The sequence below is a fragment of the Atractosteus spatula genome, chromosome 5 (genome assembly GCF_055471065.1).
Source record: "Atractosteus spatula isolate fAtrSpa1 chromosome 5, fAtrSpa1.hap1, whole genome shotgun sequence".
NCBI classification, from domain to species: domain Eukaryota; kingdom Metazoa; phylum Chordata; class Actinopteri; order Semionotiformes; family Lepisosteidae; genus Atractosteus; species Atractosteus spatula.
This window is the reverse complement of record NC_142710.1, coordinates 55,845,496-55,873,206: the sequence shown is the minus strand read 5'-3', so window position 1 is coordinate 55,873,206 and position 27,711 is coordinate 55,845,496. Positions and strand designations below refer to the sequence as shown.

The 27,711-nt window shown below is 38.6% G+C and overlaps 1 protein-coding gene across 2 annotated transcripts; it reads right to left on the bottom strand.

The window, feature by feature from the left end:
- Positions 1-1,016: 1,016 nt before the first annotated feature.
- LOC148835295 (NUAK family SNF1-like kinase 1) lies at positions 1,017-27,559 on the bottom strand. 2 transcript variants are annotated; one of them, XM_088916534.1, is made up of 8 exons: positions 27,373-27,559; positions 26,442-26,783; positions 18,043-18,163; positions 16,806-16,957; positions 7,960-8,025; positions 5,452-5,571; positions 3,539-3,671; positions 1,017-2,878 (listed from the first exon to the last, which is right to left on the bottom strand). In XM_088916534.1, the coding sequence occupies exons 2-8, from the start codon at positions 26,703-26,705 to the stop codon at positions 1,821-1,823; spliced, it is 1,914 nt and encodes a 637-aa protein (XP_088772660.1). In that variant the 5' UTR covers positions 26,706-26,783; positions 27,373-27,559; the 3' UTR covers positions 1,017-1,820. The 2 variants fall into 2 exon arrangements, with proteins under 2 accessions (XP_088772660.1, XP_088772661.1); XM_088916535.1 differs by lacking the exons at positions 16,806-16,957; positions 18,043-18,163; positions 26,442-26,783; positions 27,373-27,559 and adding an exon at positions 15,712-15,999.
- Between the last annotated feature and the right edge of the window lie 152 nt (positions 27,560-27,711).

Sequence of the window (27,711 nt, the reverse complement as noted above, 5' to 3'; positions counted from 1 at the left end):
TTGTGCAGTCTTTAATCATTGAAGTGTTAAGAGTGTCCTAAAGTAACGAGTTTTATTACTTTGAGATTTGAAATCTGATATGTTCATACTGTACTTATTACATCTTCCCCTCACATGCTATCAACTATTGTTATGAAAATGCTTTTTATGAATATCTTTTGTTCCTTGGGAAAATAAAATTCATTCAAGAACAGTCAAAGCACTGACAATTCCTCTCTGTACAATTTTTCTAGCTAATGTTTAAAGATGTGCATACTGAAACAAAAACAGTTATTTGGAGGGGTAGTTGTGTGTATATAATGTTTAAAGGTAAAGAGCACTATTACATTACTATTTAAATGCATAATATGTTTTTATAATTCTGCTTATTCTGATAATTGATGCTTCTGTAAATTCATAAAGCATAGTCTTTGAGCAATCTGATCATTGCTACAGTATGCTCCATTAAAGACAGCATGAACAGTAAGTTTCATAGTTTTCATAGTTTCATGTTTCATAGTATTAAGCATTTTCTCAGTCCGCAACGTAGTCAGTTTTGCTCGTCTTGTAGCTCATTTTGAAGATTCACTTTTTCATGATAGGCAATTTAAAATTTAAGCATTTGAAGTTTTGGTTGTGCAAAAAATATTTTTGATGTCTAAAAGGCTAAAAATATAAAAGGCCAAAAACAGACATTCACAATTTATAGCTAGTATCTTTGTTAGTGGAGCAGCTTGAACTTTATGGTAAACTTTTATTGTATCCTACAGAACCACATCGGTCCAACAGTATTTAGGAAGAAAAAGACTGAGGTTGAGATAAGTCTGTTTTGTGCTTCCTTTTTTAAGGTCTACTGCTTTGTTCATTAACCATGGTAAAGCCAGCTACAGTACATCCATCAATATTATATTTAATTTCATTTGTCATGATTTAATTATTCACCTTGATAATAAAAATGATAAAAATCATTACAATATAAATGATTATATAAGTATGGGAATATAATGTATAACAAAGGCATGTATGTTTAGACAATATAAAACAATTTTTCCTCTTTATTGTTAAGCATTTATTTACAATACCAAACACTCTAACACAAAAATTAAACATTTCTACATAACAAAACAGAAAATATATATGAGCAAAAATGTATAACTGCCTCTCCCACTCAAACACCATTCTTTTCTTCCAGTTGCCATACAAATATATATGTCAAATGTAATCTCAGATTTTTTGTTTGAAAGTCTCTTCATTTTAGTGATATTTGTACAGTATTTAACAATTCATATACAGTACAGTAAATGTTTGTATACTTTTAACATTGGTTTGTGGGGGATTGAAAAATGTGCACTGATGCAAACTGACTTGTGATGAGATTTTACAGTACAGTATAAATTTGTAAAGCCCATATGTGAAAGGTAAAGCATACTTGCACGCAATTCCTGCACTGTACAATTCATATCCCATGTAGATTCAAACTAAATGAGACACAGACTTTAATGTTGCACCTCACTTATTTTAAGAAAAAATACTAAATAGGGCCAAGTGCTATTGTAGAATAGTGTAATATTTCATAATCTCTTTAAAGCTTTAACAAAATGATCAAAACAAAGATTTTAAATCACAGATGTTGCACCAGTGAAGAGTAGGGTTGATTTTGTTTCAGTGTCCTTGATATTTTGTAGTACAGTATACTCAACTGACAACACCTGTGCATGTCAGAAATTGGAAATTGGAAATGAGTAAAGGGCTCTACTACAGTTTGCCTCACAGACCCTTCCCACCCTTTTTGCTTCAGTCCAGTCTGAACAACCTGGATCTGTCCAGGTTGGGGTCTAATGCTATAAATTGCTACTGATCACCTGGGCCTGATGACAGAGCCCCTTTCCCTCCTCCAGTGAAATCTCCTCCTCCTTGCCCTCCCCGTACTCGCCTCTACCCCGCGGGTTTTCCAGCTCTTCCTCGGAGCTGTAAACATCGTGATGCTCGCTCTGCGCGAAGAGGCGCCTTTTAGTTTGAGCGGCCAAATCCAGGAGGTCAAAGGAGTCGCTGGAGAGAAGGCTGTCATCGCTGATGACGCTGGGTGGCCGGCTGTGGGCTGGAGCCTGCTGATGCCCACTGCACCCAACGGAGAAGATCAAGGGCTGCATGTCCTCTGAGAACTGCAGGGTGGAGTAGTTGTCAGGCAGGTCTAAGCTGGTTGAAAACTTTCCATTCCTCTTGAGAATCCCCTTCTTCCGACGAGCCACCATCCCCCTTGTTTGGGGCTCTTCTTTCCCCATCTTTGCGTCACTCACCCCACAACCCTCTACAAAGTCCCCCCTCTCTGGGGAAGAGGAGTACCCTGACTCCCTCTGGTGCAGGTTTTTTAGGATACCCTTCTTTGGTATTTTGGAAGACGGCTGACAAGAATTAGGGAGGCTCTCGGGGCAGGCTGTATGCGATGCTGTTTGATGTCCATTTGTTTGGCTACTGGGTTGTGAAAGACCATCCCCAGTAGCACCTGAGAGAAAAGCTGAATCAAAGCTGCTCCTGGTTTTCAGGATGCCCTTTGGTTTCTTGTCCTCCACTGGAGTGAAAGTAGCGGGTTGAGAAATGTCGTTCTCCTTTTTGGATTTCTTTAGGCATCTGACCCCTTGAGCCCCAGCAGCAGTGGGTTTTAGAGGGAAGCTGAAAAAAATATTAAGCTCCGGCGATCCCTGGATAGTGCTGGCATTGGGCCTGTTCTGCCAGTCAATGTAGCGTGCCAATAAAGGAGAGTGGCAGTCTTGTGCAGAGGCGCAGTCGCACACCGACTCCTCAAACCCCCAATTTACCCACCAATGATTAGCAATGTCTTCTATGGTCGCTCGCTTCTCTACATTCACTGTCAGCATCCAATCAATAAGTCCACAGGCATCTGTGAATCACAACACAAAACAGTTTTATATTGAGGAAGCTGAATAAGGGTTATTTAGGCTGAAAATGCTCACAACACAGTGTACGGCAGAAAACATTACTGGCATTAACCACTGATACACGGGTTTACTAAATATTTCATTTTGTGTGTGTGCATCCATAATACTTAGACTATGAAAGTGAATTGAAGATCAGATCAAACTACAGTATGTGGGTCTGGATCAACTATATTATGGTTTCTCCTTTAAGTATTAATTATCTTAACACTAAAAGGAAGTCAAATCCGAAATGAGTGACGTGTAAACAAAGTTCAATCTGTTATACGCAATGCACTCTAATGAACCTAACTGGGCAATCCAGTCTTGAAAATGATCTTGCTATTCAATAAGAACTAATGAAAGAGAGACTGTACTTTGCAAACTAGTGAAAATGTAGTCACACTTGCTAGACTTAATTGAGTTTAGTCCACAGAACAAAGCAATCAAGAAAATATAAACTATAGAGCTCTCCTGGGCCAGTCATTTTGCTTTTCAATTTGAAAGTTAAATTGCATGAGAATAGAAGACCTGGATTGGATTTCTACACAGCTGTCACCCCAAGACAGCTGCAAGGCCTGCAGAAGAAGAGTAGCATGAGAAGTGAGGAGTTGTGGGAGGAGTACCTGAGGGACACTGTGGTTTCTTGTATTTAGCCTGGCTGATCTGCTCTGTCAGTGTCCTGTAGTTTTCACTGTCAAAAGGCATACTGCCATACAGCAAGGCATAAAGCAGTACACCCAGAGCCCAGCAGTCTACCTGAAATACACACCAGTTAGCATTCTGTTAAAACATGTTTACATCATGGGGAAAAAAGCTTTAAAGTTGCAAGAATGTATGGCGTTGCTATCTGTGGGCTGTGTAGGCAACTTTGTTTTTATTTAATTGATTAAGCCTCTGAAATAGGCTTGCACAGATTAATGATGTGTTGAATTGTGTACAATTAACACAAAAAAGTACAGTATTGCTACAAAAGATTGTCAATGCCACGTTTAGTTAAGAGGATGTCCCTTCGGGTATGTTGCCGTGAGCCAGTAGCTTCTAATTTGCGAACAGTTGTTTTGGATAATTAGCTAATTGACCTTTTTTTCTGGTAAATGCTAAAATAGGAGCTATACACAACTGGCCTACAGTGTAAAAGAGGCTCTCATAGCATTTGGTATTGAGGGTTTTATTATGACAGATGACATGATGAACTGATTTAAGTTATTTCACTTTTCGTGGTTGCAATGTGACCAACCTCTGTATGTCGTGTTGTACAGACTCCTCTTTGCTAGCCAATCTCTTACATTCCAGTCACCCACTTTGATCCCATATACTGTAGCATTGGGCATTTGTGCAACACTAATATCCTTCCCTGTGCATTTTCTTTAAACTGCGTTAAGGTCTTCACAGAATTTTTTTTCCCCCCTCACTCCAGGCAGAGAAAGCCAACATAATAATAAACTGCAGCAGATAAAAATGACCACAGCGCACATACCGTAAGATGCTATGTAAGATGTAATAAATGAAATTACAGGAAATGAAGATGAGATCAACTGCTATTTCTGCACAGAAATTCCTGGAATGTTGCAGCGATGGGCAAGGGAGTGGACCCTGGCAGCACATGCATTGTCTGAGAGTTAAGATCGAGCAATCCACTTATGCACACCTCTTGCCCTCCTCAGCTGATGTGCAGTCTCTCTTGCCAGTTTCAGAGCTCTTATCATAATAGTCAGACTCTGTAATAAGTCACAGTGTTGTTACAGACCCCACAGCCTGCTTGGTGTAGAGAAAATCTTTTTTTTAACTTACATGTATGCTATGGTTTATCAGACTGTGGTATTTTGCGGCCGGTCAACGTCGGTTTTTCAACAATGCTTCTCACTACAGAACCCACTATAAATGCAAAATCTAGAAATTCACTCCCTGCCAGTGTGATCAAGTGTTTGATCATTTTGCTCTGGATGTTGCTTGCATGATTAATCCACTACAGGGTCCAAAGGAATGACTGTTATACGGTATATTGGCTTTTGAGTGATAATGCGACACAAGTTTCTGAACTATCTGAATTGTATTAAATAAGTGTGATTGGGAAAGCCTGCATTACCTTGCATGTACATTTTTGTTGATTTGAATTAAAAAAATGTCCTTGTTTATTCATAATACCTTTCACAAACCAATGGTTAAGCTATTGTCTGTGTTTTTAGTTTTTATTTTTGTATTGTACTCCTTTTCATCTCAGTCACACTCCATGTATGTTTTGCCCCCACCTGAATATCTACTGTATATATACAGGATGTCACACAGTAATTAGTTGTGAAATTTCTAATAATATTATACATTATCTAATATTCTTCCTTAAATTAGTGGTGTACCACTATGCTATGCTCTTTTTTACAACTTTTGTATCATTCTATTTATAGAAAGAATGATGAAATGTCGAGCTAGTTTTGGATTCATCTTGAGGTGTCTACTGCATCCCAAGGATGGTCACTCCTGTAGTCCAAAGCCCATTAGCATCCACTGTGAGCAGTACTGTGATGAACTAGGGCCTCACCTCAGGGCCTTGGTAAGGACGTCCATTGACAATCTCTGGAGAGGCGTACAGAGGGCTCCCACAGTATGTCTGCAGCACCGTGTCTTTGTGGTAATGGTTCGACAGGCCAAAATCTGCCAGCTGGAGGCAACAAGAACAAGTTTTTTAGAAGCCTTTTCAACAAGGAAACTTATAGGCAATGAGAATAAGCAGCTCATTTATTATGTATTGTTCTTTTACTTTAGAGGTAAACAAAAACATTAAATGTGTATTTAATCTCTAACTGCATATTATTGTGCAATTATACACTATATAAACTATATATTATTGTGCATTGCCTACAATATTAAACACTTTCACCATGGTAACACACACAACATTATTGCCTACCAGCTTGGCAGAATTAGGGAATTGAAGGAGGTGTTTGATGTTACTACTGTTTCTCAAACTGAACTCTGTTCAGTCCTGGCCATCTGTGCAAACAATGATTTTGGTAAACCTGCAGTGAACCCTGGTCCTTATCACTAAAATAATTGACAATTTTCAGGCCCCATGCACAAATTCAGTAGGAAATGGTCATGGGAGTAAGTATTAATTTTCTGCTGACACAACCATTGTCTTTTACAAAATGTAAAAAAAATGGCATTGTATCTAGATGAGAGGAGGAAACAAGTACTGTTTACAGCTTTGTTTTGTTGTTAATGATGTACCTAATTTCCATTTCTATCTCTTTTTCCTAATGTGCCATTATCTCCAGCATGTACTGTTAATAAATAAAAGACACCTGTGTGTGACCAAGGTTAAAAAACATTAATGTCTGCAGGAAGAACAAACAGCAAGGACTGACAGTTAAATAATACCAGCATAAAACAAACAGCCTGAGAAGGCAATGGAATCATATACAAAGCAGATATTATGTACTGTAGTAAAACTTTTAAAGAAAAGCTTTTAACAAAGCTTAATAGCTGTTCACGTGATGCCATTAGCTATAATGGTCCTGATTTCTGAAAGAATTTGATAAACCTTTAAATTGTATTCTACATAGTAAAAGAAAGAAAAATAGAAAGGAGTAACTTCAAGTGTTAAATCTCAAATTTGAGAAGAAGAATTGTTGTTAATACAAGCTTGCTATCACACTAAAACAGTGCAGGGTAGTGAAGAGGCTTGACTTCATGTATATGTGAACTGTGCCATGTGGCAGGCTACTCCAAGCAGCCAGTGAGGTAAACCAGAGCATAGGAGAATACTCGAGCCTGGGGAGATTATTAAATTATCCCTGGCTCCAATAACTTTGGGCCAAGTGGCTGCATATTTGATGTCTACATAAAGTTCTTTCTTAAAAGGAGTACTTTTAGACTGATTTGTGACATCTCAAACAATTATCCACATGCCTCACATAGCCACAGTGGGTCTGGCCTCTGGATAACCGTGAAACAGCCTTCTTAGGATGATTATCACTAAAATGATCAAATACTTCCTGTAGTTTACCAGCCCCTTAACCCTAAACCCCACCCATCTCAGATACACGTATACACTCGTATACAGAGCCACTCAAATGTAAACGTTTCTTCTGTCTGAACTCATTAGTTTACATTCCATTTTCATAACTTCAAGCCAGAAAATGAATGTACTGAAAGAGGAAGCAATTGTGGCATATTTTTCAATGAAAAATGCCCATATAAAATATAATTACACCAGCAAATCTATAATTGTTCAGTACTTGCAGTGATTCATTTTGTACAGTACATTGTGGTGCAATGAAATATTTTTACTGTTAATGTCCAACAGTTTTTGGAAGCTTTTTGTGTGAATCACAGTCTTGCCAACTGAGATGTCATTGAAGTGCAATTTTGAACTGGATGTGTGTTGTTTATGGAGATATTTCACAATCTTTCCACAAATAAAAAATACTGCGATTGTCCACTTTTCTGTAAGGTAACATTTGTCTTAGAAGCAGTAGCTCCCAGTATTTTAATTCCTCTTGTTTTTTAGCAGTATGGTAAATGACGCCCTAGGTAAGGGTGTAAAGGTCATTTTAATATTTGCTATACTGTCAGTATAGAAAAACCTCTAAATCATTGGCGTCCTCTGCATTCCCTAGAGGTTCGCACACCTTCCATAAAAGGCAAGGAATGGGTTCTTTTTAAACAACTGGCATGATATTTTTAGAATTTTTCAGATGGTTTATTAGATTCTTCACACAGTTTTTGCTTAATTGAATCTGCCCTTTGACATTACCTTCACACATCTCCCGTGCAGTATGACTCTGTGTACCAAGAGAGAATGACTTAGTACTGTTGTTTAACATTTCAATTTTTTTGGAGGACAATGATCTCGTCATGATATGTGTCATTTACAGAAGATTAAATATTTAGACGTACAGTATGTCTTCTTCCATTCACAAAAGAGCACTATTTACAGTCAAAGCAAATCAAAAGTATAAACAACCAGAGCACAAATGTAACATCACTCCAATGTGTTTACAGTAGATAAGTAGTTTTAGCACCTAATTAGTTCAAGGGACTTTACCTTGACATTATAGTCTTGATCCAGAAGAATATTCTCCAGTTTGAGATCACGGTGGACGATACCTTTCTAAGGAGAGATAAGAGCCAAATTAGCAAACAAGCCGAATGTTTCAAAACAGGGGTTTGGGAACTGCTTAACAGCCTGGCATGGCCTACATCTCTGCAAAATGGATCTTTAAAATGTGATTTTCCTTCTTTTAAACATTATTTTACAATTATGTTTCCAACCAAAAAACATCAAATACACAAACGCACTTGCAAAGAAATGGAGTGCTGAAAAATGGAAAACCTTTTTCTGAAACCAGAATGCTGAAACCTACATTTTTAACCTAAAGAAGGCTTCTAATCATTCTGTTTGTACCAGAAAATGTAACCCAGACATACTTTTTCCAGAAGAATATTGTCTGGATATTATTGCAAGTAAGTACAGTATGGTTTAAGTCCTATCTCTGTCTTGAACCAGCCTGGTAAAATATTGTTTTTGGCTGCTTCAGGACCTGCAAACAATAGATGTCATGAAGCCTGAAACTGGCAGTGACTTTGCAATTGCCATTGAGCAGAAGTAGTTGAGAGCTCAGCAGCTGTAGGCCCAGTCACAAATCAAAGCACATTAGTCACTTGGATTCTATCAGAGGACACATTCAAAACGGAGCTAAAAGTGGAAATCCATAGGTAAGTATCAGTAACAGAGAGGGATAGGAACAATCTTCATTGGGAAAAGCCAGTTTGAGTATAATATGCGGTATGCCAGTTGTATATGAGCAAACTTAAGATACTGTAAATTATCTGAAATATTGGAGGACAAGCTTTTCCTCTTTGATCTATGAAGAACCCAAGTGTGAAATGTTTAATTTTCCCCAGCCTTAAAGCATTTGGAACAGTTGTGATCAAAAGGACAAATAATCTTCTTGTGTTCTCTGACTGCTTAAATCGAAGGCAATTTGTCAGAAAGGTACAGTATTGTTGAAAAGTAAAAGAAACGCACTTTATCTCATCAAAACATATACAAATAAATCTCTGTTATCTCTGTAACATCTCAGCATTAACCTAAACCATGCAGATTATTAAAGGTAAAGCTCACTATTGCACCTTTGTTATCCTAGAGGCCCAGATATACTACAATTGGTCAACTACAAATACAAATATTATATTAAACTGTGACTGTGGTTTTGAAGCATTGCCAAATGAATGACACATACAGTACAGTATACTACGGAAAATGTGTTTGAGTGCAATGTTACTTTTTGCTTTTTTAGTCTATGGGTCTGTCTTTGGGTCCATCCCCATATAACGACATAATTAAAAATAATCGATCTTGCAAGAACTGAGGTTATACACTCACCAGTCAACAGAAACAACTGCTTAATCTGATCTGTCACATTTAATTCAAATTCTCTTTCCAATCAGATGCAGAAATCAGTCGCCTGGGTTGAAATTCATTTTGGCAAATGTCATTGAAAAAAAGTACTAAATTAAATAACATGGAATTAGACCACTTTGAAAGTATCATGAATTTCACATCTCCTGAGCTGCTTGACTAATTAAAGATCTCATATTCCACCCTAAAGGCTTGAAAGCTTAAGTGCACATCTGGGCTGGGGATCCCCAGTGACAGCACTGGCTGAGTGCCTCTTGGGTTGGGGGGACATGCTGTACTGAATACTATATGTACTGTAATGCACCAACAACTCCAAAGTAGTACAAAGAGCTCAGCTGACGCCCACTTTAAGAAGCAGCTTGCCCTGATCTGGGCTTACTTACTTCAAATGTTTAAAGATTTTGGCTACACGTCCATCTAGACATCCATTTTCTAACCAATTCATCCAATCGAGGGTCGAGGGATAGTAGGAGCCTATCCTGGCAAGCAATGGGCTCAAGGTGGGATACACTCTGGGCAGGACGCCAGTCCATCACAGGGTGCACACACAGACACTGACACTCACACACACTCACACCAGAGCCAGTTTTTCCAGAAGCCAATTAACCTACCAGTATGTTTTTGGACTGTGGGAGGAAACCCACGTGAATATGGTAAGAACATACAGACTCCATACAGATTGCACAATTCAACCCAGGGCTGCAGAGGTGCGAGGTAGCAATGCTACCCACTGCGCAACAGTGCCATCCTTTGCTACACATAAAAATACCAGAATATAACAACAGCCTTATAATCCAAAACATTTATGTGAACTTTTTTTTATTTTCAACAATTTAACAAGTAAAAACAAGAGAACAATTAAAACCTATTCTTCTTTTTTTAAATGAATAACAAAGCTGCAATGCACTTTCAGAAAATGTGACCATGTTTTATTTTTTTTCCAGAGATGCATGGCAACTTCAATTTCAAGCTTATTTGAGAAAAACAGCTACAGGAAAACGTATTTCATTCAGTTTAAATTAAATTTTAAAAGGTGAGTGGTTTATTATTGGTATTTTGTGCACAGCAAATGTACAAACATTCAAAGTAAGAAACAGGAAGAGCTCTCTCTAGGATGTAGTGAAATCTGGAGCTGAAAATAAAGATGTATTTTCCAATTTTATGGAAAACGGAAATATAATGCAATTAAATTAGAAAAGCTGTTTTTGTGGTGGGATGGACATACTGTACAGTACCGGACTTCTAAGTGTAACCAATAAATCATGATTGTTGTTGTGTACTTGCAGTGTTTTCTTCCTACTACACTCATCTGTAGGCTACTGCAAGGTTAGTTTTGTTTTATTTACCAATCATCCCATTTACCAATGGGAATTGCTTCATTACAAGGCTTACATTTCTTCTCATCTGGAAATATGTGCAGCTGCACAGCCTGGTCTGACCCTCAGTGACACCATTCTCAGGGGGATATTTTTATTCCAAACTCCTGAAGATTCTGGAATGTGTATCCAAGAATGGGACGCTGTAATATTAATATTAAAAGCGTAATCTGAGACAAATTTGACTAACAACAGTCATTTGGCTTCTTCACTGCTCACAGTGGAAAACGTGCAGAAATGGACCAGTGTTTTACAGTTAAGAGTCAAGGGCAGTGCAGTTCTGAAAATGTGAGAACATTATACAGAAATCATCACTGCTAAAATTTATATAGAAACTAATCTTTTCAGGTTTTTTTTTAAATTGGCTTCCTGGTCTATCTTTCATTTTTAATGTTAATTTATATATAATTAACATAATATAAATTAATCAATTTTTATATTTGGATAAACATAATTCATCAGTAATCCCCGCATAAGCAAAACACTGCTAACAAAAGTGCTGAGCAAGTCTCCTTCAAATGATAAATTAGAGCTTCTATCCTGTTGCAGTTGGTACAGTACTGGTATGTACCATATCAGTTGGGCAATGTTACAGACCACTCTTAAAGAAAAAGAAACAGAGTGTGAAATTAGATTTGATATTTAAAATTCTAATACTGTAGCTTTAGCAGACTTGACTAGGTTACGGACTGGAAAGATTTACAGGTTTTTAAACAGATAAACTATATATATGGGATATACTGTATAGGATATATATCCTTTGCAGACTACACATGCTGACGCAGCTACCCACCTGAACTATACTGTATACTGTACATATAACTTTCTAAAGAAAAAGAAATGAAACCGTTGAAGCATTAGGGTGGATTTGCACATGGCAGTTAAAGGAAAATACTTTAGTTTAACCTAATGGGTAACATTATTTGCAATTGTGCTGAGAGAGCCGCAGAGGTTACTGCTATTTATTTTGCAGGTACCGTTCTTTGTGAACTTTGTGGGCACTCTTTCTGCTGAAGCTGCAATATTTTGGTGGACATTTAGAACTAGTTTGAACTGGACTGGAAGAATGCTGGACACGTAATTTTATACAGTATTATATACGAATGCATGCTACGAACCTAAGTAACCAATTGTGTTTAAAGAAGTTATCTCTGGCAAATAGGGAATTAGGAAGATATGAGCGATTTTGGAATGCTGCCAATCTGATAAGCACAGGGAAGCCATTAGAAATATATTTAAGGACTGTTCTAGTTTAATTACTTTTGAGAAAAAAACACAGAACATCTCTGTATTTCGCTCCCATGCACATGAAATTAAAACTTCTTTTAACTTCTGAGACGGACTCCTGACTGTCTTTTAAGGGGAAGTGGGAAAATGTTCTCCAACAATACATACTTTAATAATTATTTAAGGTATTTAAGGTAAATAATCTCTGTTTACAGTTTCAATGTCGAGGCCCAGTTGGGAAATTTACTAAACTACTTTTCTATTTCAACTTGAACTGCCAGAAGATTCTCACCGTACGTTGAGCAACAAAATAATTGAAATAATAATTCTCAAAATGTACTGTATATAGCATTTTTTAGACACCCCTAACTGAAGAACTGATTTGAGTGATGTGTGGATTAACATCTTATCATCTTAATAACAGTGTTTCCACCTTCTAGTCTGATCTGATCTGAGAAGCTCAGCAAGTTGGCTGGGTCTGGTCAGACCTCCAAGAAAAAGTCAGGTTGCTGTTGCACGTGGCTTTGATTGACCAATAGATGGTACTCCACCCTCTGGATCAGACTTTCCAAAGAAATGCCCCAGTAGGGTAATTAGTCCTGACTACAAGCTCCATAGCACTATTTGTAAAAGTAGGTGTGCTGGTTACATATGACTGTAGGCTGGCAAAATCTGACCCTAATTTCCCATTTAATTCAACCAATGAAGAAGTTTCTCTCATCAGCTGATCCTGTCGATTCCCCCCATAAGTGGGTTCACTGAATGAAGTCGATTCCCACCCGTTTACAGTAAGTTTCAGTGTGGTCAATAAATGCCAAGTGCAGAAAAACTCCCTTAGAATCTTAGACCTCTTTTCCAAAGCTGATATGATGGGCCCTCATAATATTTTCATAATTTAGTTACTTATACTGAGTTGACCATTTTTTCCCCAACAGTTATTTTGAGGTTTCCCTTACATGTTTTTTAAGCACCTGTTTCAAACAGATTTTTCTAGTAGAAGTTTGCATTGATGTTATTTGCATTGCACTGTCTTTCACCTACAATAGGAGATTTTAAGTTAGCTGTCTTCTGAGGACCCTGCTGGCTGTATAAAGAGCCAGATCCCAGCACGTCTGAGTTTGCACTGTATAGGAAAGGGACAACCAGAATTAAGGAGATGTTGTCTGGAGAAAAAGATCATGTGTGAGCAGTATATACTGGTGTATGCATGAGAATATCATTGTGCCTGCAAAGCATCATTCAAGAGAAATGTAAAAATGTAAACACATCGATTTTAGTAATCCAGGTCCTTATGTATAGTATGATTAGAACGATACCCCTTTAATCTTTTACAACATGTCATTTCTAGTATTCTGTACAAATATTTTCTTTTCACCTTTTTATTGTATTTGAAACAACTTTCAGTTACAATTAACATTTCTGCCGAGATAACTCAGCAGAATAAATAAAGCTGCTTTTTTTCCTTATTTCATAAAACCGGAGCACTAATGAGATGAATTGTATTGTACTAACAAATATGGAACTGTTTACACATGAGGTTTTGTCTGTAATAGTATTTGGCCAGACTACAAAAACCACCATCCTTTGATTCAATGATTCTGGGTATTGTGATTAGCTATCGCAGCCCTGAATGGGACAGATAGAGCCAAGCTGATGGTCAAAGGTCAGTATAGGAGGGTAGCTTGATTGCCGGTAGCTTTAATAATCCTGGGTGAATATAAATGGATCTGGCATTTTCCCATGAATAACCTTTAATTGAAAGGCACTCTTTTGCTGAGGAATTACAATGTGAACAAAAGCAGATCAGCACTGGCTTGGCTTTTGAGTTTCCTACAGAGAGAATTTGCAGCTATAACCTGGCACTTGTGATAGAGCCTTCAATGTCCATCCATGGTTCCTGTCTTGAATTCAGGTCTCACCTCTTTGGGTGCAGTACAAAAAAAATGTGCTGCACCCTTGCTGCCTTTGCAGCAGGCGAAAGACAGGACTGAAGGCATAGACATTTATCAAGGCATTAGCCAAATAAAAATGCGCATTAGCAAACGTGATCATACATTTTTCACGTTTTTGTTTTGTTTTTCACATGTACAATACAAATTGAGATTTTGTGATAGACATTGCCCACTTTCTAGTAGCTCCTGAATGTAATTTTAAGAGAAAACAGAAGAAGCAGTTTAACCACAAAAGAAATAATAAGTCACAGTGCCACCTTAGGGTCAGTTCTGGGTGGAAGCCTACCTACAAGCAATAAGATTTAAAGACCAAAAATAAGTTTCACAGTATGGCATATAAGGGATTTTCTTCTCTATCTAAAATTACACACCATTCAGATTAAGAGGGCTCTGAGATTTGTTGAGAAACACTGGCGACTGCTTGTTCTCAGAAAGGTTTTCTCCCAGCACAGATTATTTTTTTCTTTCAATTGCCTTTTGGCTTGAACTACTGTCAGGTGATGTCTGCTCCCTGAAAGGGATCTTTTCCTTTTGTCAAGTCTTCCATTCACTGTTGTGATATGACAGAGACGCCATAGGTCAGAGGTTTAGTTTACTACAGAACAATTAAAACAGAACATTTTCTGCATATAGATGGGGAAAACTCATGGATTCATGTTGACGTGCTTGGAAATGCCATTTTTCCATGACATCCCTCCCTCCACCCCACAGCTCCCTGCCTCATTCCGCATTAACAGGAGGAAGGATCTGACAGTCATATTAATGGAGTTTATAACAAAAGTTCGGGAGGGGTGACAACAACCAAGTTCAATCAGACGCAGCTGTCAGTAATTAGCAATCGCTCCTGACAATCCATTCTTCTCCCAAACACTATAAACACCTATGAGATCCCTATCTCTCTCTCTTGCATGTCTCTTGCATCCCACCTCCACCCCATCTCTACTCCTGCAGCTGCCCCTTGGTCACCCTGCATGGGGGTCCTGGCCTCCTTGTCCTATGGCCGGGAGGCCAGCCCTACGCCAAGCGGGTTAAGCCACAATTTCGCTCCATGATGCTTTCATCCTGGGTGTTTGTCATTCCTCGTGAATTACTGATGGGTTGTTGTGCTCCTCAGAAAGGCTTGTCACGCCGATAAAGCTCACTACCGAAATTACACTTCTTCTCTTTTTTAATTAGCGTTTAACAGAACTACTGAATTTAAAATACTGAAGAACAAGTGGATGAAGTCCACACATTTCATGGGTGCTGGAAAACAGATGTATTTGAAGGATAAGAGAAGGAAAAGCAGATTAGCTAACACATTAGAATCTAGAACCTCCTCCTGGGACGTTGATAAAAAAAAATTGGCATGTTTCTTGCACACAGTTTAACCAACATTTCTTTTTTCAAAACGTAGCTCTCCTTCAAACTGAGGATTAGTATTCCAAAGTTAAGAAGCTTAGAATGGGATTTTGTTTCCCCACATAAAACACACACGTTGTAGAAAGATTTCAGAAAACAAAAATAACATTTCAATATGTTAGAAATTAAATAACTACAGTATAAAATGTTAATATTTTAACTTTGCCCATATAGTTTAAGGCTTAGTTTATATCACTAATTCAACTGTGGTCACATTTTTAAAAATGTTGCAGGAACTTGCTCAAGCTCTTTTAGTTTTAAAATTTCAGCCACAAATTATAACAAAGAAAATAGGTGAATCTTTTAATACTTAATACTCATACTGAAACAGTGGCATTCCTACACATACATTTTTTAAAAGAAAAATTATGAAGGTGTATTTCTCGGCACTGTGAAGCATTAACCTAATATGAACTCACTTCTGCAGTGAAACTGTAATCCAATCCAGATGGAAGCTTTTCAATGATTTCAGTACAAAACTCCTTCTTAGCTGACAATTTGGTCCTCCATATTTTTTCTTTATATTTAAAAAGAATGGTCACAAAGCTAATTCCAAGAAAGAGAGAGATTATTTCTCCAAAAGATGTCACAAATACACTGTCACAAGCTACCAAAATACCATGCTCCCTCATTTGATGCTCCTCAAGATGAGGTCCTTTTGTAGACTGTAAAAAAACTGAAAAAGAACTGCTTTTCTGTACAGTCAAGAAATTCCATTAAGTTACTCTGGCAGAATCAATAAACAAATATTTTGGACCACGTACCATAATAGTTTCAATAGATGTGACTTTCCAATTGAAGCCTGAATAACAATATAACAGGTACAAGACCGTGGCTGAGTAGTAAAGTCTGTAGTTTGAAATCCGAGATTCTGGAGTGTTCTTTTTTAATCACAATCAGAACAAGGAGATACGAGCATCTTGCTGCTGGATGGCACTCTTTAAGATCCTTACCAGAGCTGAAATATTCTGTACAAACCTTATCATTTTCTTTTTTTTCCTTTCTTCGTCTCTTAAACTTATTAATAGAATCGTGTAGCCATCTCCTAATTTATCAGAAGGCATGTTTAATATTTTGCCCTGTAATCTGGGGAGAAATAATACATGGCAAAACATATAACAGTTCACAACAAGCAAAAGTAGTCTGTTCATCACACAGTTACAATTCCTATTGTTCGCAAATTTTTAACTCAACCTCAAGTTAGTGTCGTTTTGAGCTACTGTAGCACCCCCAAACAGGTGTTAAAAGTCATCTTAAAGCAGTGGCACACTGCTTAACTGCTGATTAAATGTGCTTTCTTTTAGCTGAGGATTCGTTTTTAAATGAGAGATCCAGGGTGTGGAAAGTGTTGCGAACAGATGGGGAAACGAGGTTCCCTTCCCAATGCCAGTGTATGGGATTTTTAAAAATATTCTTTTTCATCTGTCAATTAAACAATAAGCTTAACGAGCAAGTCCTCCCACAAACTCCTGGCCTTTTCTCCAGCTCAGAAGGGAGGCTTGTGGGAGCTCACCTTGTGACAGTAGTGCACAGCTGAGGTGACCTGCCTGAAGATGTGGCGAGCCTCTGTTTCAGGGAGTTTGCGCCGGTTGCTGACATAGTCGTACAGCTCACCCTGGCTGGCGTACTCCATCACAATCACAATCTTGTCCCTGTTTTCGAACACTGCAGAGGCACAGAAAACCACTGTCATCGCCCCCTCCCGCCTCCTGCAACACTTATGTTAGCAGAATACGGAAAAGAGTCTGAAAGAAGCAGCTTAGGCTATCTTTACTTTTCTATCTGTTCAATGCCCAAGGATGAGTCTTCTATAGCATTTTCTGCCACAAGGCCTGACTTGATAGTGTTTAGCATATAATTAATAGCAATCCACAAATGGAATGAAGACTGCACATAAAACTTCAAACGGGATGGAGCCTGTCATCTGTCTGAAAGGTGTAGCATTCTTTTGGAGAGATCATACTGTACTGTACATGTTTTATTTGAAACCTGTACCAGCTGTTTATCTTTGGGTAGACTCCTGGAGCAACTGACATTTTTTCCACAATATTTCTCTTTGATTTCTTTTTCTTATTGAAGTCCAAACTGAATTCTTATCTGAATATCACATACCTTCCAACACTAAATCAGAAACTCCTAGCAGCTTTTATCCTTTCAAATCTCCATGGACTGTGATCAGCTATGTGAAAATAATGATTGAGCCAGACACGGGTATAGTCAATGTTTCAGAAGACTCATCAGAGGTACTTTAAATTTCTACACAACTATTTCAAAGAAGAAGTTGCTACTTTAGCAGAACTCCCCATAGTGTGATGCAGCAATTAAAAAATTTAAAGGATTAAATATACATTAATAATCTGATGACCACTAAACAAAAAGCAAATTATGAATGCCTGATGATGAAATATATTTGATGTTCCAAAACATAGTTCTCTTTTTCTATTTATAAGATATTCAATTATTGTAACTTGATCTGAAATATTATTCTCCATATGTTCTTTATTATACAACATTTCATGAACATGAATGGCTAATTCCTTACTGAAAAGAAGAAAAAAGAAACCCTTTTCAGCTGTTGAGCCTTCCTCAGGTGAACATTTAGGCTCAACAGCCAAAATATAGTGTTTCTTTGGTATGTTTTTCAGCAAGAAGTTAACCTTTACCTGTTCCTTTGCAGAGATATCCTCAGGTCAGACATCATTCGTTCACTCAGGTCTTATAGAGAATGGCGTTCCCTAGCCTGCACTGACCTTCATAAATGCAGATGATGTTGGGATGTTTCAGGGAGGATATGATCTCGATCTCTCTCTGAATGTGCACGCGGTCCAGGTCATCAGTGATGCGCTCCTTCCGTATGGACTTAATGGCCACCTAGAATCAAACATCAGGAGCAATGAAACACGGACACTGTGCATTATCTATTTCTAACTTAGAACATAAGATTTTAACATTGCATACAATAACAGATGCAAGTAAAGAAATATCTCAACTTATGTTCTACACTTAACAAATGAAAATGCATTGAGAAATGACTTTCAGCACAGTTTGACTGAGACGAAAAACATGGTGTTATATATATATTGGTATAACAGATATGTTTTCTATCTAGGGGTTAGATTTTGTGCAGTTCATATTTTTATTTTGCCGCACTGCTAATCTTAAGTGATTGATGTTCACACTCTGAGTTTCTGTCCAGTAATATCAAGCAGCACTCTGGACAGGGTCTTGCTACCCTGGGCAATCACTGCCAAAGTGCTTCCATCTGCTCTGTTAAACATCCTGTTTTATTTTTATTAGAACGTTGATGGGCAATTCAGGCAATGCAAGCCATTATCACCTGATGTACAATAGTTTTAAAATTAACTACAGTACAATGATAACTTCTACTCTAAAAATAATTTTTGGAGCGTACAGTGTATGTAGGCTGCCCAAAATCTGAGTGTCCCACAGAAATACAACTGTAACTCAGTCAAGAACTGACATTCCTCCTTCTGTATATTACTGTGGGAGAGGGAGTATTTATACTCTGTACTGAAATGAACTCCTGAAACTCTGCCTGTTGGACATTTCGGTAACTATTTAAAATAGAACATCAACAGTGGTGATTTAATTCTGGGAACCTCCTTTGTTTAAGCAGGGCTTTTCAAATATCTTGAGTGGGAATTAGATAACATCAAACTCATCATAATGAGGGCAATATTTTTTCGTTGTACAAATGCGCTATGGAAAAAACAAGTACAACCTGACTCTCGCTTTTCTGGTTAAAATTCCAAGGCTCTCATTTAACAGTTATGAAGAGGATAATAGAAACTGCTGGTTATGGAACAACTGAGACAGAGGCTGAAAGCAGATCGATCCTATAATCTTCTAATGCTTTCCTGCCAAGTAAGGTGTAAAGAAGAGTATCAATGACTGGATCATCTGCCATTCCTGAAGAGAGACAGTCCAGTTTGCCCTATAAAAAGGAAAGAGTTTCAGAATTATGTACAATGAACAGTACCTATTGTTTTGGTTACTCTGTTAATCAGTACCAGAACTAAATATCCATTTAGAAAGAAATTAACTATAGCACTGGTTACATCTTTAGAGGACAGATTCACTTTCACTGCCCATTCTCTGGTCATCCCACACTAATGTCAAGGACAACCATCTTCAACTCCTTATTTGGCTTAAGAGCAAATGTCTCTGGCTCAAGGTCCTTTCCATTCTGTCAGTACTGTTAGAATTCATCGTGAACTCATTATTCACATATTAACAACAATTATTATCTTATAGATACACGTCATGCACATGCTACATCATGTCCTTAATTCTGAAATAGCTACACCACCTTTTATGGGACCAAGGGACCACCTTCATGCTCACTTGGCAAGTCCTATTTGTTTTTGATCACCATCACCCTCACACAGCCTGGAATGTAGCTACACTTTGTAGTTCATAATAAATGGAGAAAGGTAAAGCCAGTAAACCATGGAAAAATGGTATGTAATGTTATGTAAAAAGATGAACTGTTAAGATCAAGATTACATAGGTATTAAGAAAATAAAAAAACTGAGGCAGGTGATAAAAGAGGTCTAAAGGAGAGTTGACTTTTTTCAGATTGAAAATGCAGCTCCGGTGCTATAAGATGTGTGTATAGACAGAACCCCCTCGCCAGCTGAGGAATGCCAAGGCAGAGGGTGGCTGTCCTTCTGCCCGCGGAGACACTGAGCTCCATTCAGCCCACACTGGGAGAGCACACTGGTCATTGTTCTCCAAAGAGCTCCTTGACGTCATGCCTCAGCCATCTGTCCCTCAGAGTCTCAGCACCTGATATGAGACTGCAGAGTGACTGCACAGCCAGCCTCCAGACACATACACACACAGGCTAGTCCAGAAAGCCTGGTACCCGCTAATTCTAAATCAGACATATGACATGTGCCCATTCTGTACCCACATGCTACAGTAGCTCCCTCATGTAACTTTGCTTCTCTATCAAACCTTCCAGTGGCAGTAAATCAAGGGAAACAATGTGGTTTTGCTTGCAGTTTTAGCCACACAATATCTGCGGCTACTGTTTTTTGTTTCTGTCTAATCTGGTGCCACACATATGACATTTCTTAAAGATGCTTTAGTGTTTTTTTAGGTCACTGGGATCTCATTTTAATTTCATTTCTTGCTTGTGGCTCATCGTCTTACATGGTTTGTATGAGCCCATTGTTGTTTTAGAACCTGAGTGCACTCTACAAAGCAAAAGATTCACAGCTGCAGTAATCTAGGTTATTTTGAGGCACACATAACAGCAACCAATCCATTTGCGCAACCTGGTGATGTTGTTAGCAAATGTACAAGTAGTTACCTGGCTTTCCTAGTGTTCCCACTCACAACTCATAACCTTGCTGAGATCCGTGCAGTGTATCCTATGAGCCAGTTTGTAATGTTATGCTATCAGTAATTTATTTTTAGTATACATATCAGAAAATGTCCATGCCTGACACCGCACACAATGTAACTCAATGAGTTGAGGCATGTCGCAGAGCTGATACCACTATCAGAAAATGGGTGATAAGAACAGACGCCTGTTTCCTTTCACTTTCTCACTGATGTGGTTCCTATGGTTATTATCAATGTTCTGCAAGTTACAGGGGTTTGAGAGTCTAATTCAATTTGCAGCACATTTCCTGTGGGACAGGCAGAATCTTTTGCTATTTTAGTCTCTGAGAGTCTGGGTCTGAAAGTCTTAGGAATGGGGAATGGGGCAAACTGTACAACTGTACAAGGTTAGGCTGCAGAAAAGGGCTTGAGCTTTGCAGATTCAGTTTACCAGGGCAAAATCTGGGAGCTGGGCGAGATGATGTAAAAAATGGCAATGCCCATTTAGGAAGTCGTGGGCACAAACCAAGGCGTAGCCAAGCCAATGTCGAAGAGAATTAAGAAATACTGTGACAGCATTTGCGAATAAGGAAGGAGAACCATTCTGATAAAAGTTTAATGTAGTTCAAGTAGGTAGCTGCATCAGCATGCGTAGGCTGCAAAGGAACAAGTGAAGGTTTATTCCATGCTTGAAAAGAGAAGAAAGGAAACACATTTTGGCTGTGGAGCCTCCTTCGGATGTGAGGTTTAAAGTTTAAATGTCACTGAGGTAACTAATCTGTACAGTGTTTTATGGTCTTTGGCTGTCTAACATCAGTGTTACGTTTTTAGTTTCCTGTTGATGATAATGGTCTACGGTTGAATTCAAAGAATGAGCTCTTATACACTTTTCATTTCTTGGATGACACTAGGCTTCAGTAAAAAAAATTTACAATCACCCTGTGAGTTTACCCAGCAATCAAAACAGTATTCTTGAATTTGAAATTAGATTTTTTTTTTGCCTTTATCCACCATTTTAAAAAAAGAGAGCTCTACAATCATACAACCTGTGAAGAGATCCTTTGCTCTTGTCTTGTCGTCTGAGACAGTATTGATATCAGAAAGACAATGTCTCTGCCTAATCTCTGCAAGGGCCTGTGAGGGTGAGGACATAGAGAAAGGAAATGACCTGCTGGCTCCTCTCTCCAGGGTGCTCTTGCATCTGGATGTGTAAAGACAGCTAATTGAGGCTTTAGGACTAAAGTAAAAAAGGGTAAAAAAATAACAATTTCCCAACATTTTGCTAATGTGGGCTTCAATATGCATTTGTTCTTATTACAATAGCATGCAAAACCTAGTTAATTTTAATCATGAGCACATGTGGCAGAGCTTCAGAACCCTGCAATCAAAATATCTTTTAAATCATTGAGTGCCTAAGATCTGGACTTTTGCCCAGCTACTGTGCTCAAGCAATTAGACCTATAAAGCACTGGATATCTCACTAACTATTTCTCTGTCTTGACATACTGTAGGGCCCCTACAGTTAGTTAAATGTTAAAAACAATTTTCAAGGTGTTTGCTACAGTATAAACTGGGCACATTTCTTAAATAAGACCTTGGCTTTTCAGTTCATTTTCTGTGAAGAGGGTGAATGGTGTGTAAAGATAGGAGATGTGGCATCTTAACAGCCAAAGACAGGACAAATCTAATTGCTTTGAGGTACTTCCTGAATAGCTTGTCACTTCCTGACTCTTGAACAAACAGCCGCACTCAAGTCATTTCAGAGAACTGCTGCATCTTCTGTAACCTCAGAACAGAAGGAAAGAACACACCCCTCTGCAGAGATAAAGCTGTGCATGGCTGCAAACAATTGTTCGGCTTTTGTAATGTGGTTAAAAAACAAAATAAGACTTGGAGTATGCTTACTTCATATTTGAATGACTCTGACATTGTCTTCTGAATTGTCTGTATTTCATAAATATTTTATGACATTTGTATCCTATTGCAGAGAACTACTCTCGGGACAGAAAGATACATAACGTATCAATAAAAGATTAACTCCAGCATTTGAACCTCTAGAAATTCAACAGGTTGAATTGCTCTCTACCACACACTGTCAAATAGCATGATCTGAGATTTTACAACTAAGCCTCAGTCTATGTCTAAGGGATTGTATGTAGACTGTGCTCTATTAAAATCTCCAAGTGCTAGTTCTGATTTGTATTGACTGGGCCGGCACAGAGTGTACTGTCAGACTCCAGATTCAGACTGAAACAACTAAGATTTTCAGTGAGTGCCCAAATAAGTTAGTCAAGGAATATCCTTAAACTCATCATGCTAAAAAAGCTAGTCCCCTGCCCTATGAAGTTTGAACTCTTTTTGAAAGCACTGGGAACACCATGACACCATGTGTATTATGGTACATAACACATATGTACCATGTATGTATTGTATACTGTATACTCCTTATCTCTATGCATCACAAGCCTGTATTGAGTTTTTATGGAGTACCACTGTAACATTTTAGTCTTTCACAGTGCAGCCTCCCAATGCAGCTAAACTAAACCCAAAGAAAGACAGTCAGCAGAGACTCTTTCCCTTCAGAGATCAAGAGTTCCACTCTGAAGAGAAAGTTCTAGTTCAGCCAGTTTATAGCTATCTCCTGTGCTACCTATTAGTTGGTCCACAGATGACAGTTTTTTGTTTTAAAAGTCTGTAACATACATTAAACAGAAGTGCACTAGCAGACAACTTTCTAGTTTTACAGTTTTGTGAACGCTGCACAGCCTCAGCCTGTGTTTCTACAAGTGGCCAGACCAATATATTCTATCTTGAGACTGAACCCTCAGTCCTATTCTGAGGATCTGGGTCACAGCTTTCCCTCAGCCATGCTGTTTGCAGCCAATTAGACTGTTATAATCTTTAACCAACCCCCTGCTTCCCTTGAAAAAAAATATTTTTCATTGGTTTCCAAAAGTGTCTCACCCATGTGAAATAGCACTGTCAGAGATTGAAAAAAATGTAAATAGCCTGACTCTTGAAAATAGTTCCAAGAGTACAGTACAGTATTTCAGCCTTAAAGTATCAAAGCTAATGATTGTGAATGGGGTAATAAATATTTTCTGTCATACTGGGTTTAGGTAGAATCTTGAGGTGCTCTTATTAGTTTTCATTAGGATTTTATTGAAAGGGAATAAAATTACTTTATGTGTTTTATGTTCTGAAGAAGCTCTGAAAAAATAGTTTTGTAACAGAAGTTCCCACAGTGGGAACAGAAAGTGTGAATTTGCATGATGTGACTAGGAAAGATTTTTAAATTCACAGCAGGGAAGGACAAACAACTAAAAAAGGAATGTTCCATTCTGGGGTCAGTTGTTCAGGTGTCTCAAGACCTGTACTTCTCATTCTGTGTAATGAAAAAATATATTTGGACTTTTTGGAATTTTTCAAAAGCATTAGATTTCAGACAATATCATACCTTTGGATAAAGAGTGCTTTCTGTCTAATCCCTACTGGATGTTTGTAGAAGATTTCTTTCCTTCTGAGAGCTGCAATACCTTATTGCTCCCCTCAAGCCTTTCTGCTAGCCTCTCTCACCACTCACCAGGTTGGGAGTCCTGGCCTGTAGCCAGACTTTTCCAACAACAATCTGGAATTTCATCTCTCACAGGAGTTCCAGTCATAGCTTGCATTTAGTTTCCAAAAATAAAGTGAGTTTTGTTTGCAAAAATTCTAGGTATGCTCCAATTTTGTCTTAATGTTTAGGAATCTGTAGCTAGTTGTAATGCTGGCACCAGGACGTCAGGAGCTAATCACATTGTCACAACACTTTCACCTAACTCGCACCCCTTCTCAACAAAAAGAATTTGTGAAATAGTTCTTAAATGCATGCTTTGCTGCTCTGTGGTTAATAATCAATCTTTTTCATTTTCTCAATATCACCTTGTAGGAGAACTGGAGAACACCAAAACATATGTGTGCCTACAGTAGGTAATATATTAATTATCGCGAACAAGTAAAAATAAACAGAAATACATGCCTTTTATATTTTTTTCCCAATGAAGGGGAATACAGGAAATAGTCTTATTTCAGATAATTCCAGCATAAGCTGATTAGAGTTTTGCCCTAATAATAGGATTGGATTAAGAGAGTGGAATTTAATTCAACAGAATTATGTATCAGAACGGAACAGATATACTGATAACTGGAATTAACTGACCTGATTTGCCAAAACTCCCAAATAACCGATGTTTTATAAAAGGCACCAGCACTTCAACGTAGAAATTTGGAAATAGAGCCATTGACTTAACACCAGTCTGTTTTGAGACAGTAGAAACCACTGTGGTCTTTATTACAGTGTACTGCCCGAGCAGCAGTAAGGTCATTCAGTCCTGCTAGATTCCTTCTGTGATAACCTGTCTGAGCACCTAGTACTGCTGCTTTGGAGCAGGAGAATCCTGGAACACCTAAGGGCTTGTATAAGCCTCTCAGCTCTCCCTTGTGAGTTTTGATCTTATTCGCAAGAGAGACACTTCAACACTAGGTGCAGAACAAGTGGAAATTAATGAGATCCAGTGGAATAATTCACAGATGCCAGTCAATGAAGAAAACACCCCACCTTGAGACAGAGTGAGGGGTAAGAGACAGTATGTTCCCATGGTGCAGATAATATATTAAAGCCCGTTTCAAAAACAATCCTGTCATCTCAGACTCCTGTACAGTGATGTCCGACTTCCTATCTGTAAGTGAAATTCATGTTAGGATACAAAACATCTAGATTTTTAGGAGGTACTGTAACAGAAGGTTTTTTTTTCTCAACTGGGATGGGCAAACTCTGACCAGAGACCAACATCAAGTCCACTCAAACTTAAATGCACAGCCAGAAACACTCAACTGCACTCAACTGATATCTGATTTGTTCTAGAACAGCAATTACTGCTTATGTAATACGGATGACAATACGTATTACAAACCTTAATCCTATTTATCGAGTGGAACATACTGTAAGTGGCCACTTGTGAGCAATTGCATCCAGCTGCATCTAGCATCTCAGCAGGCTGAGTCATTTTGATTAGATGTGCATGACTTGTCAGAGAATCATGACATGAATTTCAGTTCTGTGATTTCTTGTTCAGTACCCAGATTGGTAATACTTTGAATGCAAAATGGTCATTGCAGAAAATGAGAGAGTTGCCAAGGAAAAAGGAAAAGACAAAGAGTTGTTCTTTGCTCTCTCAAAGGAATAGAAAAACAGGCATTCGATTCTAAAAGGAAAGGAGTATACAGTATTTCATGCACTAGTCAGGCCAGGCATCCTTTTGTAGAAACAGCCCTATGAGCACAGCACTGAAGTTGGAAAAAGGTGTATTTGCAGGCAAAGACAATATACAGCACAATTCCTTGGCAGAGCTCTCTGTCTCAATAGCCTAATTACAGATCCTCGATTTCTGCCAAATCCACTTCTTTTACACAGAGTATTAATTACTAATGGATACTGGTCTATTAATAATTCAGTTTCCTGCTCTTCAAGGCAAAAGCCTGTCCAGCTTCAACAAATAATGCCACATGAGCAGGCTAATCTTTTTAGCAGTGGGGCTTCAAACACTGTAAACGTTAATAATGTGTATCCACAGTATGGTCTCCTAGTACTTGAAAAAGCAGTTTTGTAAAGGCAATTACAAAACATTGAGCTTACAATTTTGTATAACAATTGAGTATTGCACTCGTCTCGATTGTAAATTTTCTAAACGTTGTATTGTTTAACGGCAGGATCTTTGTCGGGAGTAGATACAGTGTTAATGCATGAAAAATCACTTACGGTTTTCCCAGTTCCCCTCTCCACTGCTCTCTTCACTTTTCCATAGGTGCCCTTCCCCAGCGTCTCCAGGACTTCGTACCTGGGTTTCAGGTTGTGTTTGTGCTGATGCTTCCTCACCCCTGCCGGGGCGCGCAGGGGTTCGGACGGGCGCAGGTGCCTGTCCAGAGCTGAACCTCCGGCAGGCGAGGTGATGCCCTGGAGGCTCCCCAGTTCCATCTCTCCGCTAACGCTCATACCGCTGTCACCGGCTTCCCTCCTGCCCATTCTCAAGCTGCCCGCATCCCCGACGAGCTCAGAGTCACCCGGCGTACTGTATACAGACGGGTCTAGCAGTGTTCCCCACTAAAAGAAAAAGACGCAGACAATTGAGGCAACAGAAAACCCTTTGCATAAAAATGATGTCACGCACTTAAAGCAAGCACTGCGTATTATAAAAAAAATATGCATTGAGACAAACAGCCTTAAAGACATGAGTAATGTGGATATTTGTTCCCAGTGTCAATGAAGTTCCCAGTATGACGGTAATGCTTGAGCACTTTCCGAGCTGGCTGAGCTTTATAACTTGTTTCATAAAGGTTGATCGAGGGTTGATGTGGCAATTCGGTTAACAAAGTCGGTTATGGCTGGTGATAAGGTGGTTGTGGCTTTAGACCAGAATAACGTGAAAATAGTGGTGTTGTTGTGATTGACATCTTCACTTCCAAAAGTACTTTCGCCTCCACGTGCTGCAGCATTGCGCTCTGTTCTCAATCTGACCTCAACCACGGTACGTACTGTATGGTTCAGATCCTCGCAAACTAAATTTAAAGAAACGACTGACCTGTCGTTTACCCTCGTGCACAGAATTAACCTAAATCTCCGCAGCAATTAGACGAAAAACGGAAACTGCAAATGTATTAAGTGCAAATGAAGAAATCTTGATAAAAATTACCTTGGCGACTGGTTTCTTCCAAACCTTCAAGGTATCAAATGAACCGTCTTTGCGGCCGGTGCCCCCAAACAAATTCAGTTTGTTGCTTGCTTTACTCAGTGCCAGTTACGGCTTGCTGTGTGAAATGCATCCTTCAGCTGATGTTTCGGTGATACTGTAGATGACTGCACTGCTTGATACACAGCAGACCGGAGAACAGTCCGCTAGGATCAAGCAAATGGGTGGAGCTGCAGAGCCCAGCTGTCACAGAAACTCCGAACTGTCGCGAAAAAAAAGGAAACATTCCACTGAGGTTTTTGTTGACCCCCCACGGGAGTCACCCTGGACACTAGGAAAGAA